General features: G+C 45.0%; 2 protein-coding genes and 1 non-coding gene across 4 annotated transcripts in view; 2 read left to right on the top strand and 1 right to left on the bottom strand.

Moving 5' to 3' along the window:
- Nucleotides 1–10,454, top strand: part of gpc4 (glypican 4) — a 74,569-nt gene extending 64,115 nt beyond the window's left edge. Inside the window, exons 3-9 of one of the 2 annotated variants that reach the window (XM_014212964.2) lie at nt 891–1,288; nt 3,041–3,206; nt 3,540–3,670; nt 4,197–4,343; nt 4,451–4,575; nt 4,755–4,936; nt 5,919–10,454. In XM_014212964.2, coding sequence (XP_014068439.1) covers nt 891–1,288; nt 3,041–3,206; nt 3,540–3,670; nt 4,197–4,343; nt 4,451–4,575; nt 4,755–4,936; nt 5,919–6,142 — 1,373 coding nt within the window. In that variant the 3' untranslated portion in view covers nt 6,143–10,454. The remainder of the gene's footprint in view (nt 1–890; nt 1,289–3,040; nt 3,207–3,539; nt 3,671–4,196; nt 4,344–4,450; nt 4,576–4,754; nt 4,937–5,918) is intronic. The other variant, XM_014212965.2, reaches the window with a different exon arrangement.
- Nucleotides 10,455–11,292: 838 nt separating this feature from the next.
- On the bottom strand, nt 11,293–11,365 carry trnaf-gaa (transfer RNA phenylalanine (anticodon GAA)). The gene has a single exon. It is a non-coding gene; the product is annotated as a tRNA-Phe (tRNA).
- A 229-nt stretch (nt 11,366–11,594) lies between these two features.
- Nucleotides 11,595–14,887, top strand: hs6st2 (heparan sulfate 6-O-sulfotransferase 2). The gene is made up of 2 exons (XM_014212966.2): nt 11,595–12,564; nt 13,058–14,887. Exons 1-2 carry the CDS (start codon nt 11,996–11,998, stop codon nt 13,932–13,934), a joined length of 1,446 nt encoding a protein of 481 aa, XP_014068441.1. The 5' UTR covers nt 11,595–11,995; the 3' UTR covers nt 13,935–14,887.
- The last annotated feature ends 449 nt before the right edge of the window (nt 14,888–15,336 follow it).

A 15,336-nucleotide genomic window follows, 5' to 3' on the forward strand; every position in this document is an offset into this window, starting at 1 on the left:
GGAATAGGGTGCCATTTTGGATGCAAGTCGTCAGGTTTTCTATAGCCTGGAGCTATGGATTCTGAGAGTGCTGTGCAGACCTAAATCTGTCTCTCTGGAGTACCATTCTAATGACACAGTCACAGACACACTGCCAAAAACATTATTGAGGAGACGTTCAATCTGGTTGTGGAAATGTACAATAGGACAGGGGTTTTTAAACTGGGGTCAGCGGCCATTCAAGGGAAATGCCAGTTTGATTTTGTTCAAATGTTTGAGCAGAGGAACACAGCACTAGCCATGGTAAAATGCATAGAATTGTAGGAAATTAACATTCTTTATTTTGATCTAGCTCTAACATTTTCAGTCTATTTACATTTGTCATTTAGCAGACACTCTTATCCAGAGTGACTTAGTTTGTGCAATCATCTTAAGACAGCTAGGTGCGACAACCACATCTGTCATAGTATATTTTTCCTCAAATTAGCTATAAGCAAAGTCAGTGCTAGTAGAAAAGATGTACAAATGGTCAAGGTTGAGTGTTAGTTCACGAAAGGCAATATTGTAAAAAAAATGTAATGCCAACTTCAACTGTATGTTTGTTTTTAGATATAAATAGAATACATAGTTTCAACCTCTGGCAGAGTAAATATGGTATTAAGATGAGGTTGATTAAAATCTGCTCCCCCTTCCATCCACATGTTCTGGAAGATTTACAAAGCCATTATCTATCACACTGAGAATGCCACAAATGACATTTCCTCAATATCATATCACCTCATAATAACCTCTGTTAATTTTCTATTAGGTTCACAAATATAGCCTATCATTTCAAAACTGTGTGATGTTGATATTCAAAGTCTTAGCTATGCGCTATTGTCATACTTACACTCTTTCTTTCCTGTCTGCAGAGTTCTTCCGCGAGTTACTGGACAACGCGGAGCGCTCGCTCAACGACATGTTCGTGCGCACATACGGCAAGATGTACGTGCAGAACGCCGAGCTATTCAAGCACTTCTTCCAGGAGCTGAAGCGCTACTACGTTTCGGGCAGCGGCGTGGTCAACCTGGACTCCATGCTGTCTGACTTCTGGGAAGACCTCCTGGAGAGGATGTTCCGATTGGTCAACGTCCAGTACGAGTTCAGCGACGCCTACATGGAGTGCGTCAGCCGCCACACCGAGCAGCTAAAACCGTTTGGAGACGTGCCACGCAAGCTCCGCCTCCAGCTGACACGGGCCTTCGTGGCGGCGCGCACCTTTACCCGCGGCCTGGCGCTCATGCCCGAGGTGGTCAACAAGGTCTCCACGGTAAGAGGGATGTTAATGCGTAGTATTACATATACAGTGCTTTCAGAAAGTATTCACACCCTTTGAGTCTTTCAACATTTTGTGGTTACAGCCAGAATTTAAAATGCATTGCATTGAGATTTTGTATCACTGATCTACACACAATACCCCATAATCCTGTTTACAATAAGGCAAAACTGCAAAAAATGTGGCAAAGAAAAGGAACTTTCTGTTCCGAATACAAAGCATTATGTTTGGGAAAATCCAACACATCACTCAGTACCATGCTTCATATTTTCAAGCATGGTGGTGGCTACATGTTATGGGTATGCTTGTCATCGGCAAGGACTATGGAGTTTTTTTTAGGATAAAAATAAACCGAATGGAGCTAAGCACAGGAAAAATCCTATAGGGAAACTTGGTTGTCTGCTTTCCAACAGACACTGGAGATGAATTCACCTTTCAGCAGGACAATAACCTAAAATACAAGGCCATATATACACAGGAGTTGCTTACCAAGATGACATGGAATGTTCCTGAGTGGCTAGTTACAGTTTTGACATATTGGCTTCAAAATATATGGCAAGACTTGAAAATGGTTGTCTAGCAAAGATCAACAACCAACTTGACACAGCTTGGGGAAAAAATGAAATGGTAATGTACAAATGTTGTACAATCCATGTGTGCAAAGCTCTTAGTCTTACCTAGGAAGACTCACAGGTGTAATCACTGCCAAAAGTGCTTCTACAAAGTATTGAATTGGGTGTGATACTTAAATTTCTGAATTTCATTTTCAATAAATTGGCAAAATTGTCTAAACATTTTTTCACGTTGTCATAATGGGGTATAGTGTGTAGATGGGTGAGAGGAAAAATCTTATCTATTTTGAATTTAGGCTGTATATCAACAAAATGTGGACTATGTATGAAGACTCTGAAGGCCCTGTGTATTAGTTGAATTATAGCATCTCTGTGATGGGATATGTTGGTTCAGTGTCACGTAGGATCCAGGGAGGATGTTGAGAAGTAGCATGAAGTGCCCTTAAAGCCTCCTGTGTAGAGAGAGTTGGTCTGGCAGTGCTTATCTGTAGCCTTGGTCAGTGTTCTCATGCACTGAAAAGCTGGTTTAAACCCCTAAATAGACAAACATTCCCATACCTGGTTCCCAGAATAACAACCTGTAATGTTTGACCAGGTGTGGGGAGTTCAGGTGAACATTTCTTCCTCACCCTCCTGTGTTTTCTAACCTCTGTGGAAAGCAGGTGACATTTGGGACACTGTCTGAATGGGAGTTGAAGATTCCATAATGTTAAGATTCCATAATGTTTTGTTGTTAGGTGTGTGTGTGAAGAGAGGACATGATAGGTTTCTAGCAGTTTTGGAAGTGACTCATTAATGATAAGATACTGCACATTGGACTTTCACTATAAATCACATTGGGATTTGAGTGATAATTTGATGTTGTGTGTGTGTGTATATATATATATGTGTATATGTGTGTATATATATGTGTATATGTATGTGTATATGTATATGTGTATATGTGTATGTATGTGTATATGTGTATGTATATGTATGTATGTATGTATGTATATATATATATATACTGATCTTTATCTTAAACCAGCAGGCAGGACACTAAGACTAATATATATATATATTAGTCTTAGTGTCCTGCCTGCTGGTTTAAGATAAAGATCAGTTCATTCACCTCATTTAACTTAGTGACCAATGCATAGGGGTACAAACTCCCTCCTCTTTCCCCCTCCCTCAGGTCAATGTGTCCCCCAGCTGTGTGCGGGCAACCATGAAGATGATGTACTGTCCCTACTGTTCTGGCCAGATTTCCCTCAAGCCTTGTCAGAACTACTGTCTCAATGTGATGCGTGGCTGTCTTGCCAACCAGGCCGATCTCGACACCGAGTGGAACAACTTCCTGGGTAAGGGCTTCCATATCCAACAAGGAACAGCTCACTCTGCTGTGTGTTAGTCTCCTGCCACGCTGTCCCCCACTGGGGTGCCTCTGGTGCCTGCTACCCCCTCTCTGTGTGGCAGCTTTACTGGGCCTTATTTTGGGCGCCTTGTTAAGTCCTCTTAGGATCAAAACACTGACACTGCTGTGTGCTTCCCCCTGCTGGTAGAAACAGGACAAATTGCCCCATAGTGAAAATGGTCGAAAGAATCTAGGCCCCAAAAAGATTATAGTGCTTCTTCCAGAAGTATTTACTTAGGGTGTGGTTGTTTTCATTGTGACTGAGTTGTCTTATTCTCAGATGCCATGTTGAGTCTGGCTGAGAGGTTGGAGGGGCCCTTCAACTTCGAGTCTGTCATGGATCCCATTGACGTCAAGATCTCTGAGGCCATCATGAACATGCAGGAGAACAGCATGCAGGTGTCACAGAAGGTGAGTCACTTCCTGTCTGGTAGCACGTCCGTCAGCCCGTCCGTCCGTTAGCCAGCCAGCCCGTCCGTCCGTTAGCCGGCCAGCCCGTCCGTCCGTTAGCCGGCCAGCCCGCCCGTCCGTCCGTTAGCCGGCCCGCCCGCCCGTCCGTCCGTTAGCCGGCCCGCCCGCCCGTCCGTCCGTTAGCCGGCCCGCCCGTCCGTCCACCCGTTAGCCGGCCAGCCCGTCCGTTAGCCAGCCAGCCAGCCCGTCCGCCCGCCCGTCCGTGAGCAGGCCAGCCCGCCCGTCCGTGAGCAGGCCAGCCCGCCCGTCCGTGAGCCGGCCAGCCCGCCCGTCCGTGAGCCGGCCAGCCCGCCCGTCCGTGAGCCGGCCAGCCCGCCCGTCCGTGAGCCGGCCAGCCCGCCCGCCCGTCCGTCCGTCAGCCCGCCCGCCCGTCCGTCCGTCAGCCAGCCCGTCCGCCCGTCCGTCAGTCTGGTTGCCGTCCCGTCAGTCTCTGTACATGCCACTCACTCTACTCTCCACCCTCCAGGTGTTTCAGGGGTGTGGTCAGCCTCAGCCAGGTAAAGGCTTCCGGTCCCGTCGTTCAGTCAAGGAGACAGGATTCACCGGTCGCTTCCGTCCCTACAGCCCCGATGCACGGCCCACCACAGCTGCTGGCACCAGCCTGGACAGACTGGTAAGTCTTCGTCAGACATCGGGGCCCAACCAGCAGCCTCAAGTTTTTGCAAGTCTTTCAAATGGACTTAGTATAAATGTGTGATCCATCTCTGTTTGCCTACCCAGACGACGGATGTGAAGAAGAAGCTGAAGCATGCTAAGAAGTTCTGGTCTACGCTGCCAGAGACCGTGTGTGTTGGAGAGAGGATCACGTCTGGGGATGACTGTTGGAATGGAACAGCAAAGAGCAGGTTAGTTTGGCAGGTTGTTTTCGCAGGTCACTCCCTTGACACAGACACCAATCAACTACTTTTGACTAGGGCCTGTAGGGATGGAGCCACTCACTCTAAAGGCATAAAGTAAGGTTGCTGCAGAACGAATTAGTGTGTCCTGTAGGATCTCCCCATTCACTCACACCCTTCTTCCCTAGGTACGAGTCTGTTGTTATGGGCAACGGATTGGCCAATCAGGTGTCCAACCCAGATGTGGAAGTGGACATCACAAAGCCAGACCTGGTGATTCGCAGTCAGATCGCAGTGTTAAAGGAAATGACTAGCTGGCTGAAGGCTGCCCACAGCGGCAACGACATCTCCAGCGACCAAGGTGAGGATGGTAAGCCTTAACAGATGAACTGACTATTTACACAGCCTATTTACCACACCTCTCCAGAGAACTTGACGACGTCACCACAATAATGTGTGCACTACTGAGGAAAAAGGCTGTGTGTTGTCTTCTGAACGGTCAGATAGCTAGCAAGAAGCTGTGTTGACGTGTTTTGACTCTTGTTACGTCTATGCTAATTTGGCAAAAATTAGCAAGCTAGCTAGCCAACAATGTACAGGTAAATGACAAAATAAAGGAAACACTTGAGTAAATGAGGGATACAAATTATTTGGAACGCAGGTGCTTCCACACAGGTGTGGAGTAACATCCCACTATGCTTCGGTTCATGTATAGAAATGTTGGCTAGGCCCAATTGCCCATTAATTTTAGCTACCATGTCTGGATGGAGAGATCTGTGACTTTGAAAGAGGAGTGATTGTTGGGGCACGTTTATGTTTTCAATAAACATTTGCAGACTAAGTTTACAAGTTGGCAATAATCCTTTGATTGTAAGCCCACCCAGTCTGTTTTCACCTCCTAGTTGCGTAGTGCACACCCAGTGGTTTTGTTGGTAAACACCCCACCTGTCTATAGATGAGAAGAATATCTAGGCCAGATAATGTATTCAGTTTGACTACGAATGCCTCCCTGTGAGAGAAGGAACCTTCAATGACATTTAGAAGACATTTTTTTTATTTTGTATTTTTAATTTTTTTTTATCCAAAGGGACTTAGTCATGCGTGCATAAAGCTTTTACATCTGGGTCATCCCGGAAATCAAACCCACTATCTTGGCGTTGCAAGCGCCATACTCTACCAACTGAGCTAGAGAGGACCACAAATTTGGTGTTACCATTCAAAATGTTATAACAGACTTGATCACTTCTCTTTTCATCCCCGAATGCTGTTTCTAGTCCTGAGTTCATGGCCTCATCAACCTGCTCGCTCTCTCGCTCTCTCTCTCTCTCTCGCTCTCTCTCGCTCTGTTCCAGATGAAGACGGTAGCGGAGGAGAGGAGAGTGGCAGCGGCTGTGACTCTCCGTCCTGTGAGGTGGACCGGGACATCTACTTCTCCACCATGGCCACCCCCATCAACCCCCGCCTAGTCAAGATGGTGCACCAGGACACGAGTGGCGGAGTCCGTGTGGCACACGGGAGCATGGCACTGGCCCTCAGTGCACTTGTCCTGGCCCTGCTCGCCCCCCACTGGAGATAAAACTGCCGAGGGAAGGAAAGGGAGAGAGCGCCAGAGAGAAGGGGGTGAAAAACTGTCAGAGATACTTTAAAAAAGACTACCTCCAGGACCTCTGTCTGCCTGCCATCTTTGGGGGGGGGGGGGGGCGGGGGCTCTGGAGTTATTAATATTATAACTTCACTTTTCATTTTGTTTTTATAAAAATGGACATCAAGTGTACAGTGATACAATTTTCTTCCAAAATGTTCACTTTTTTTTTTTTATTTGCATTTTGTCCCGATTAACTGATTGACCCCTTGAAGCTAGGATCTCCACCGCCACATCACCGACAGTGTTTTCAGTTCTACCATTTTAGCCCATTATTCACATTTTAGTTGTTGTCCAAGTGAGTGTTAATGGCTTAGAGATATCTCAATTGGAACCCAGGATTGTGTGTGAGCGCGCGCGTTTTGTAGTGTGCCTGTGTGTCTGAGTACTTTTCATTATAAGAATATGCTCTCTATTCACAAATGCATTTTCTTTATCAAGAGAGCAACTAAGGAACAATATTTCTGGTTTGTGTGAGTGTGCTTCCTTTTCTTTTTAAAGATATAGTGGCCGTATGGTCAGGCTGGCCAGGGATGAATGTGTACGAGAACATTGAAATTGACATCTTGGTCACATGTTGAAGCTTCAGACTGGCTTACACAGCTAAAAGTACAAGACTGGTAGCTCTGTGGGAAAACGCTGAGAAGTTACAGGGCTGCTGGTTTGGTAGGAGATGGAACTATCTGGCGAGGGGTTCTCTGGGTTTCTGTATGCCCAGGTGTGTATCCATCACATCCTAAACTACACTCTAAACCAGTCCACTGAGATCATACCTCATGTGTTTTCTGAATCATCATTATAAAATAGCTGTGTTGGATGTATGGGGGATGTCTTGATATAGGTTACAAGGGAATGCTGGAGACTTGACAGGAGGGGCTCCCTCTCCCTGGCATTCCCCCTATAGAAGGCAGAGCTGACAGGTGTCCAGGGGCAGTGACTCTGCACAGTCAGTCTGACATGAAAAAATAAGATCTTGGCAGGGAGTGGCTTGTATGTTCAACATCTTTTAGATATAGCAGAAAAGAGAAACTAAGACACAATTGAGTGACTTTGTGAATTGGAGATGAGGGAAACATGGAGACTGAGTATGATTAAATTGGAACACAGGGTTTTACGTGGAGGTAGTGTTCAATTTTTTTTGTAATAAAGATATGTATTAGGTACTACAATGAATTGTACTGTTAGTTGTAGGAGCTGGTGGTCTGTGTGCACAGATTGTTTTGGGGTGCTTGTTTGCACCCCATACAGACATTTACCTCTACTTTCATTAGATCTGTCTGACGGGTCCCCCCCTTGCATCCAATAATTTCAACTGTTTGCAACTGAAGTTGATACATTCTGTCTTGCATGGAAAATGAAACCTTGGTACGTTAGTAACTAATTAATGATCATGGAAAAAAAAATCTCCAATCAATTGTATCCGTTGTCAGCAGAAGTACTTTTCTGTCTCTCCAGACAGAACGGTGTACCTGAGTTTGTGTTGAATTGGATAACTGACAAGCACAATATGTTTGAGTTCACATCACCTAAAAGTTTCACCTCACATTATCCACTGGTTGCTTTTGTACAGTAAATTATTTAATTGCATGTTTATTTTAAAGCATTTACAAACATGCATTCAAAAAATACAGTATTCAGAATGTATTGATATATTGTGTAGATGAAAAGATATTCATAATTTTACAAATTAACTGAAGGTATTGGTTTCAGATTTCCTATTTTACATTTGAATTCTGTTAAGAAAAAAACAGACTTGCAGTCTGTCAAGTCTAAGGTGATTGGCTGATGTATGGTGGTGATGCCTGGACACGGCTGTTCGCTCAAGACCTTTTGTGCTTCTTGTGCCCCCATGGTGCTGGACACATTTCTGCACTAAACCCCTAATGCCCCCAAGGATTACGCCTGGCCGGCCTCCAGGACTTGGAAGGAATCCCTGAGGACATTTGGGGATTGAGGACAGGACATTGTGATGACATGCAGCAAAAACATCTATGCAGCCTTTGCAGAGGAATTGTCTGTACTGCCCTTCCACACTCATCTGGCAGTCTTTTAATAATGTTTGTCAAATTATTTTTTTCGATCTCATATTGTTAATGTGGGGCAGTAATGGCAAATGTCTGCTTGAGGGCCATGGCCGCAGATCTTCCTGTAGGCACGGCAGCAGGTTTGTTGGTCTAGCTTATAGTACCATAGAGGTTCTCCTTTTTTATGATCCATGGAACAACCTCAGGTGTCTGAAATGGCACTCTATTCTTAACATAGTGCACTGTGGGCCCTGGTCAAAAGAAGTGCATAATGTAGGGAATGGGGTGTCATTTCAGACGCAGCCTGATAGTTGAGATGGATACAGTGCCTTGCAAAAGTATTCATTTTTGGTGTTTTTCCTATTTTGTTGCATTACAACCTGTAATTTAAATGTTTTTTTTTCATTTAGATTTCATGTAATGGACATAGTCCAAATTGGTGAAGTGAAATGAAAAAAAAAAACTTGATTTAAAAAATTAAATAAAATGGAAAAGTGGTGTATATGTTTTCACCCCCTTTGCTACGAAGCCTCTAAATAAGCTCTGGTGCAACCAATTACCTTCAGAAGTCACATAATTAGTTAAATAGATTGCACACAAGTGGACTTTATTTAAGTGTCACATGATCTCAGATACACCTGTTCCGAAAAGCCCCAGAGTCTGCGGCACCATGAAGACCAAGGAGCTCGCCAAACAGGTTAGGGACAAAGTTGTGGAGAAGTACAGATAAGGGTTGGGTTATAAAAATTATAAGAAACTTTGAACATCCCACGGAGCACCATTAAATCCATTATTAAAAAATGGGAAGATATGACAAACCTGCCAACAGAGGGCCGCCCACCAAAACTCATGGACCAGGCAAGGAATCAGAGAGGCATCAAAGACCAAAGATAACCCTGAATGAGCTGCAAAGCTCCACAGTGGAGATTGGAGTATCTGTCCATAGGACCACTTTAAGCCGTACACTCCACAGAGCTGGCCTTTACAGAAGAGTGGCCAGAAAAAAATAAGCAAACTCGTTTGGTGTTCGCCAAAAGGCATGTGGGAGACTCTCCAAACATATTGAAGAAGGTACTCTGGTCAGATTAGACCAAATTTTTTTTTAGCTTTTTGGTCAGAGGGAAACGCTATGTCTGGCACAAACCCAACACCTCTCATCACCCGAGAACACCATCCCCACAGTGAAGCATGGTGGTGGCAGCATCATGCTGTGGGTATGTTTTTATCGGCTGGGACTGGGAAACTGGTCAGAATTGAAGGAATGATGGATGGCACTAAATACAGGGAAATTCTTGAGGGAAACCTGTTTCAGAAACCTGTTTCCAGAGATTTGAGACTCGGACGGAGATTCACCTTCCAGCAGGACAGTGACCCTAATTCTTCTGTTAAAGCAACACTTGTGGTTTAAGGGGAATCATTTAAATGTCTTGGAATGGCCTAGTCAAAGCCCAGACCTCAATCCAATTGAGAATCTGTGGTATGACTTAAAGATTGCTGTACACCAGCAGAACCCATCCAACTTGAAGGAGCTGGAGCAGTTTTGCCTTGAATAATGGGCAGAAATCCCAGTGGCTCGATGTGCCAAGCTTATAGAGACACCCCAAGAGACTTGCAGCTGTAATTGCTTCAAAAGGTGGGGCTACAAAGTATTGACTTTGGGGGGGGTGAATAGTTATGCACGCTCTAGTTTAGTTTTTTTGTCTTATTTCTTGTTTCACAAAAAATATTTTGCATCTTCAAAGTGGTAGGCATGCTGTGTAAATCAAATGATACAAACCCCCCAAAAACCTATTTTAATTCTAGGTTGTAAGGCAACAAAATAGGAAAAATGCCAAGGGGGGTGAATACTTTTGCAAGCCACTGTATATGACGGCACACCCTGTCGGTCTTCGGCCCACCAGAACAGCATGGAGTCATCTTTGAGGACTGAGGAGTCTGTGTGTCCCAAATGACACAATATTCCCCTATGGCCCCTGGTCAAAAGTAGTGCACTACATAGGGAATAGGGTGTCATTTCGGATTCGTATGAGTGACAAAATAATATGTAAATGAGCAGCCATTTTAGATGTCTCTGAAAGAGGCCATAACAATCCATGTTTTCACTTCTGAGTATCTCCTAAATGTTATGAGAAAAACAAGATGAGATCGATGCTAAATTGTAAAAGAAAAGGTGTCTTAAACATTTCCTAGTCTTGTTGAAATAAAGACTGCAGATATTTAAATGGTCTTGAATGGTTTATATTCTGAATTACTGACATTTACATGATGGTCCTCTAAATACTAGGTAGGTTTACCCTAAAGATGAAACATAACATTTTTAAAATATGCATTTTCAACAAATGAACCTTTGCAACGAAGAAGCATATGCTCTCTGAAAAATGCAGATATTGTGTCTCCCCCCCGATGTTAACTCCAATGTTTCCCACAGTTTTGTCAAGTTGGCTGGATGTCCTTTGGGTGGTGGACCATTCTTCATACACATGGGAAACTGTTAAGCCTGAAAAACCCAGCTGTGTTACAGTTCTTGATACAAACTGGTGCGGCTGGCACCTACTACCATACCATGTTCAGAAGCACTTAAATATTTTATCTTGCCCATTCACCCTCTGACTGGCACACATTACACAATCTGTCTCAAGGCTTAATCCTTTAACCTGAACAAGTGACATCAATGGGATCATAGCTTTCACCTGGATTCACCTGGTCAGTCTATATCATGGAAATAGCGGGTGTTCTTAATTGTTTTGTACACAGTGTGTGGTTCTTTGTTTGTACGATTCAAATTAAACCATTAGACTTTTTAATAATGCACATGCCTTTCTGTGTTTAGAGACTACAGGTATTGTCTATACTCCTTCACAAAGAAAGTAGATAATTCTGAAAAGCTGTGGTGCTGACCATAACCTTCCAACAACAGTAGGCCTACATTGTATAGAAAAAGGAAACACGTTGACTATAAAATATTTTATTTGAGTATTTGGTTCTCAACCCATGGCACATAGAATATCCCAATGGTATGCGGGCACTGCAGCCTTCAAATTCAGTCAAAATGACTATACCTGCCGAAACCCGGGATCGAACCAGGGACCTTTAGATCTTCAGTCTAACGCTCTCCCAACTGAGCTATTTCGGCGGTACATCGAGTATGACGGAAAAACCTTATGTATCTAGGAGTCAAGATAACTCCTCTGTGTAGTTCTGGAAACTTTGACATGCGGGTGTTGTATGCATCTACAAAGTCATGAAATCACAATATCAAATCTGGGCAGCATGGTACAGATACATCTTTATGGATTGGCCAATATATACAGTCATTGGTTGGCTCACATCAGAGAACCTCCACCCATGTATGTAAGTGCAGTCATTTCACGAGCCCAAGCCAACGCAGGGGATTCTGGGAAGAAAGGTTAGGGATCGGGAACATGATGATGGAAGGGGGCTCTAAGCACTTAATTGTTGGTGGAAAACACAAAATCCGTAACGTTTTCGTGACATACAAGCAGACTTCTGTGAGAGGTAAATCGTATCACGTCTGTAACATAATTATTTCGTGAAACATCAAAAGCCCTCTGTTTGTATGCGACTGTTGTGTGGCTAGCTTAGCCTGGCTACTTGTTCCGCTAGCCAGCCATAGCTGGCCATTGTTTTTGTTAAGTTAACGAAGTGAAAGTAATAAAGCTAGAAAGCAGTGTTTGCCCCCAGCCGAGGCAGGGCCCAGTGGGTCAGACTGCTTGAGTAATGCGGTTTAGTTTCTCTCGGGAAGATGGATGAAATGCCCACCAACCACCACCGGCTCTTGATTGCCCTGATGATACTTTTGCTCTTTGGCGTTATTGTGCTTCAGTACCTTTGTCCTAGCTCCGATTGCCAACTGTTGCACCTAGGATCATTGGCCTCCAACTCAAGCAGCAATGCCATCGGGTCCCAGGGAAACGACATTGGCCTGAGTGGACAGGACACATACGTCGCTGAGGACTGTGCCCTAGCCCGTTTTGTTCCCCGGTTCAATTTCACTTCTGCAGACCTCAGTCGACTCGTAGACTTCAATATCCAGGGAGATGATGTTATTGTTTTTCTACACATCCAGAAGACAGGGGGCACAACATTTGGTCGACATTTAGTGCGTAATATTCAACTCGAGAGGCCTTGTGAGTGTCATGCTGGCCAAAAGAAATGCACCTGTTATCGGCCAGGTAAAAGGGAAACGTGGCTTTTCTCCCGGTTCTCCACTGGCTGGAGCTGTGGGCTTCACGCGGACTGGACCGAGCTGACCAACTGCGTGCCGTCTCTCATGAACACGCGCGAGCCCCCCAAGAAGACTACAGTTCCCAGGTAAGAGTGCACTCAGAGAACAGGATTTGAAATTACTTGTGGACAACAATTTCAGTTTGTTCAGTATCTTGTCCCTAAATTGAATTCACATCTCATATTTTATTATGTATGATCAATCAGAGACAAATGCATCCATGCTTCTGTAGGGTTGAAAGGGGATTCTGGTCTGGTTAAGCCGGGTCAATAGCAAACACCTCCCTTGTGACTCTCTGTTCATCTTGAGCTGTAGAGAATCCCAAATTACCCTCTATTCACATTTATAGTGCACTGGTTTTGATCAGAGGCCATGTTCAAAAGTAGGTCACTTTAAAGGAAATAGGGTGCCATTTCTGATTTAGACTCATTGAGACCATTGCGTTGGTTATTATTACAGTTATATAACAGAGGTATTACAGAGGTGCTAAATTCAAAACAAGTCTAAAGACAAATTAACTGACCTAGGTATCTTTCTCTCTGTTCTGTCTCTATATTTTATCTGTCTGCTGTTCCTCAGCCGGAACTACTACTACATCACCATCCTGCGTGACCCGGTGTGGCGCTACCTGAGCGAGTGGCGGCACGTGCAGCGGGGTGCCACCTGGAAGGCCTCCCTGCACGTGTGTGACGGGCGCGCCCCCACGCTGGCTGAGCTGCCCAGCTGCTACCCCGGGGATGACTGGTCCGGCTGCTCCCTGCAGGAGTTCATGGACTGCCCCTACAACCTGGCCAACAACCGACAGGTCCGCATGCTGGCAGACCTCAGCCTGGTGGGCTGCTACAATGTCTCGGCCATGAGCGAGGACGAGCGCTGGGCTGTGTTATTAGAGAGCGCCAAGCGGAACCTGCGGGGCATGGCCTTCTTCGGCCTGACAGAGTACCAGAGGAAAACCCAGTACCTGTTTGAGAGGACCTTCCACCTGGCGTTCATCGCCCCCTTCACCCAGCTCAACGGCACGCGGGCAGCCAGCGTAGAGGTCATGCCTGAGACACAGCTCCGGATCCGCCAGCTGAACCAATGGGATGAGGAGCTGTACGAGTATGCCCGCGACCTGTTACTCCAGCGCTTCCAGGTGGCCCGGCAGCAGGAGAGGAAACAGGCCAGGGAGAGGAGGCAGCAGAAGAGGAGAAGGCTCAGAGGGAAGCTGGGGTCAACCAGGCTGGGGATGGGGAGGCCAGTGGCCAAGTGGCCCAGCGATAAGCCCCAGTGGACAGAGACCCAGGCTGGGGAGGCGATCACCACCCACCTACGACCGCCCTCCCCAGAAAGGAAGCATCAGGTGAGGGGAGGTGGAGAGCCTGTAGAGGCTGAGGTGCAGCTGCCAGACTGGTGGGGTCTGGAGGAGAACAGCACCATTAAGAACTACATGGATAATGTGGAACAGTGGCGGTAGTAGTGAGAGGACCAAGTTGGAGAAAGAGGGAAGGGTTGAGCCTTGTCTATACAGACATTATGGGCGCTTCCTGCAAATGTGCACTTCTTCACGTCCCTTCATGGATTTGAAAGGAAATTACTGGTATTAGAAAAAGGTGTTTTTGACCATGCCTACACCAATCCAATGCTATATGATGGTAGTAGTGAACAAATGCACACTTCATGAACAAGGAGATATGGGATACACACATTCTCAAAACTCTCCACTAACAGCGTACAGCTCCCTTTAGCCTGCATCCCAACCTTTAGTCCATGGCCAGTTTTCCATTTATCAAAACGTGCTTATTTTCCTTCAATGTAATTTGTTTTTCTGTACTTCACTAACCCACATTGTGGTCATGACATTTCATAGAGAAAATCCAGGGCTCGTCCCAATCGGCACCCTAAACTCTAATATAGTGCGCTTCTTTTGACTAGAACCCTAGTCAAATGCTGTGCACTACATAGAGAATAGAGTACCAATTGGGACAGGGCGACTACCAATACCATGCACCTCTCAATCGCCCAAGCCTTCTGATGAAACCTTATGGTTCTTGTGCAGAACTGTTGGTTATACACCAGGGGGAAAAAATATTTTCCCTGATAGTCATTTTGATATTGATTTTAGAAGCACATTTTTGTAACGGGTTTTGTTTCAAAGAGAATAAGCGTTTTTTTTCCCCCTTGATGTTTTTATATTTATATTATGCCACTATTTTGTTGTGAATTATGTAGGTAATGCTGTTGAATGATTTGTCAGATGACATGCAGCTCACAAATGACTGAGAAAGACTTGAAGTGACCGAAGAAAAAAAAAAACAATTTCTCACTAAATGAGATTTTAATAATTACCTCAATCAGTAGCACAGTATACTCACTTATTTTTGTGCTGTCCTTGTCTCCTTTTGTATATAAAAGAAAATATTCACTGGTGTCATGTCTTGTAACTGATACACCAGGTACAGTTTGTTGGTATGTCCACATCCTTACTACACATGTAGCCTACACACCTGTCTCTGGCTGGTACAAATGTGTAGTTGCCAGCCAGGTCACGATTGGACCCTCATTATAATCCGTGCTGTCCCTTCGTTCCCCTCTCTGTTGCTCCAGCAGGTGGTGCCAAATCTGTGACACCACAACTGTCTCCACTGAAAATGTAATCTCTAGTTTTCTGGTGAATCTGGTCTAGTCCAAATGATAATCCCTTTCTGTGTAAATTATACTTTGGATGTATTACTTTATAATTGTGCATAGGAGTGATTGGATAGAACCCTGAATATTGCACATGCTACAATAACAGCACACCAATGATCCACAGTGCTCTACCTGCAGCATACATAGGTACTAGGTTTACAGGTAGGTTTATCCCTAGCTGTGTCTGG

Source organism: Salmo salar, chromosome ssa09 (assembly GCF_905237065.1).
Source record: "Salmo salar chromosome ssa09, Ssal_v3.1, whole genome shotgun sequence".
Lineage (NCBI taxonomy): Eukaryota > Metazoa > Chordata > Actinopteri > Salmoniformes > Salmonidae > Salmo > Salmo salar.

Excerpts from the sequence above, each read along its gene's own strand:
- hs6st2 (XM_014212966.2), top strand. The coding sequence starts at position 11,996 with ATGGATGAAATGCCCACCAACCACCACCGGCTCTTGATTGCCCTGATG. Across the intron at positions 12,565-13,057 it reads AAGAAGACTACAGTTCCCAG|CCGGAACTACTACTACATCA; the intron begins GTAAGAGTGCAC and ends GCTGTTCCTCAG.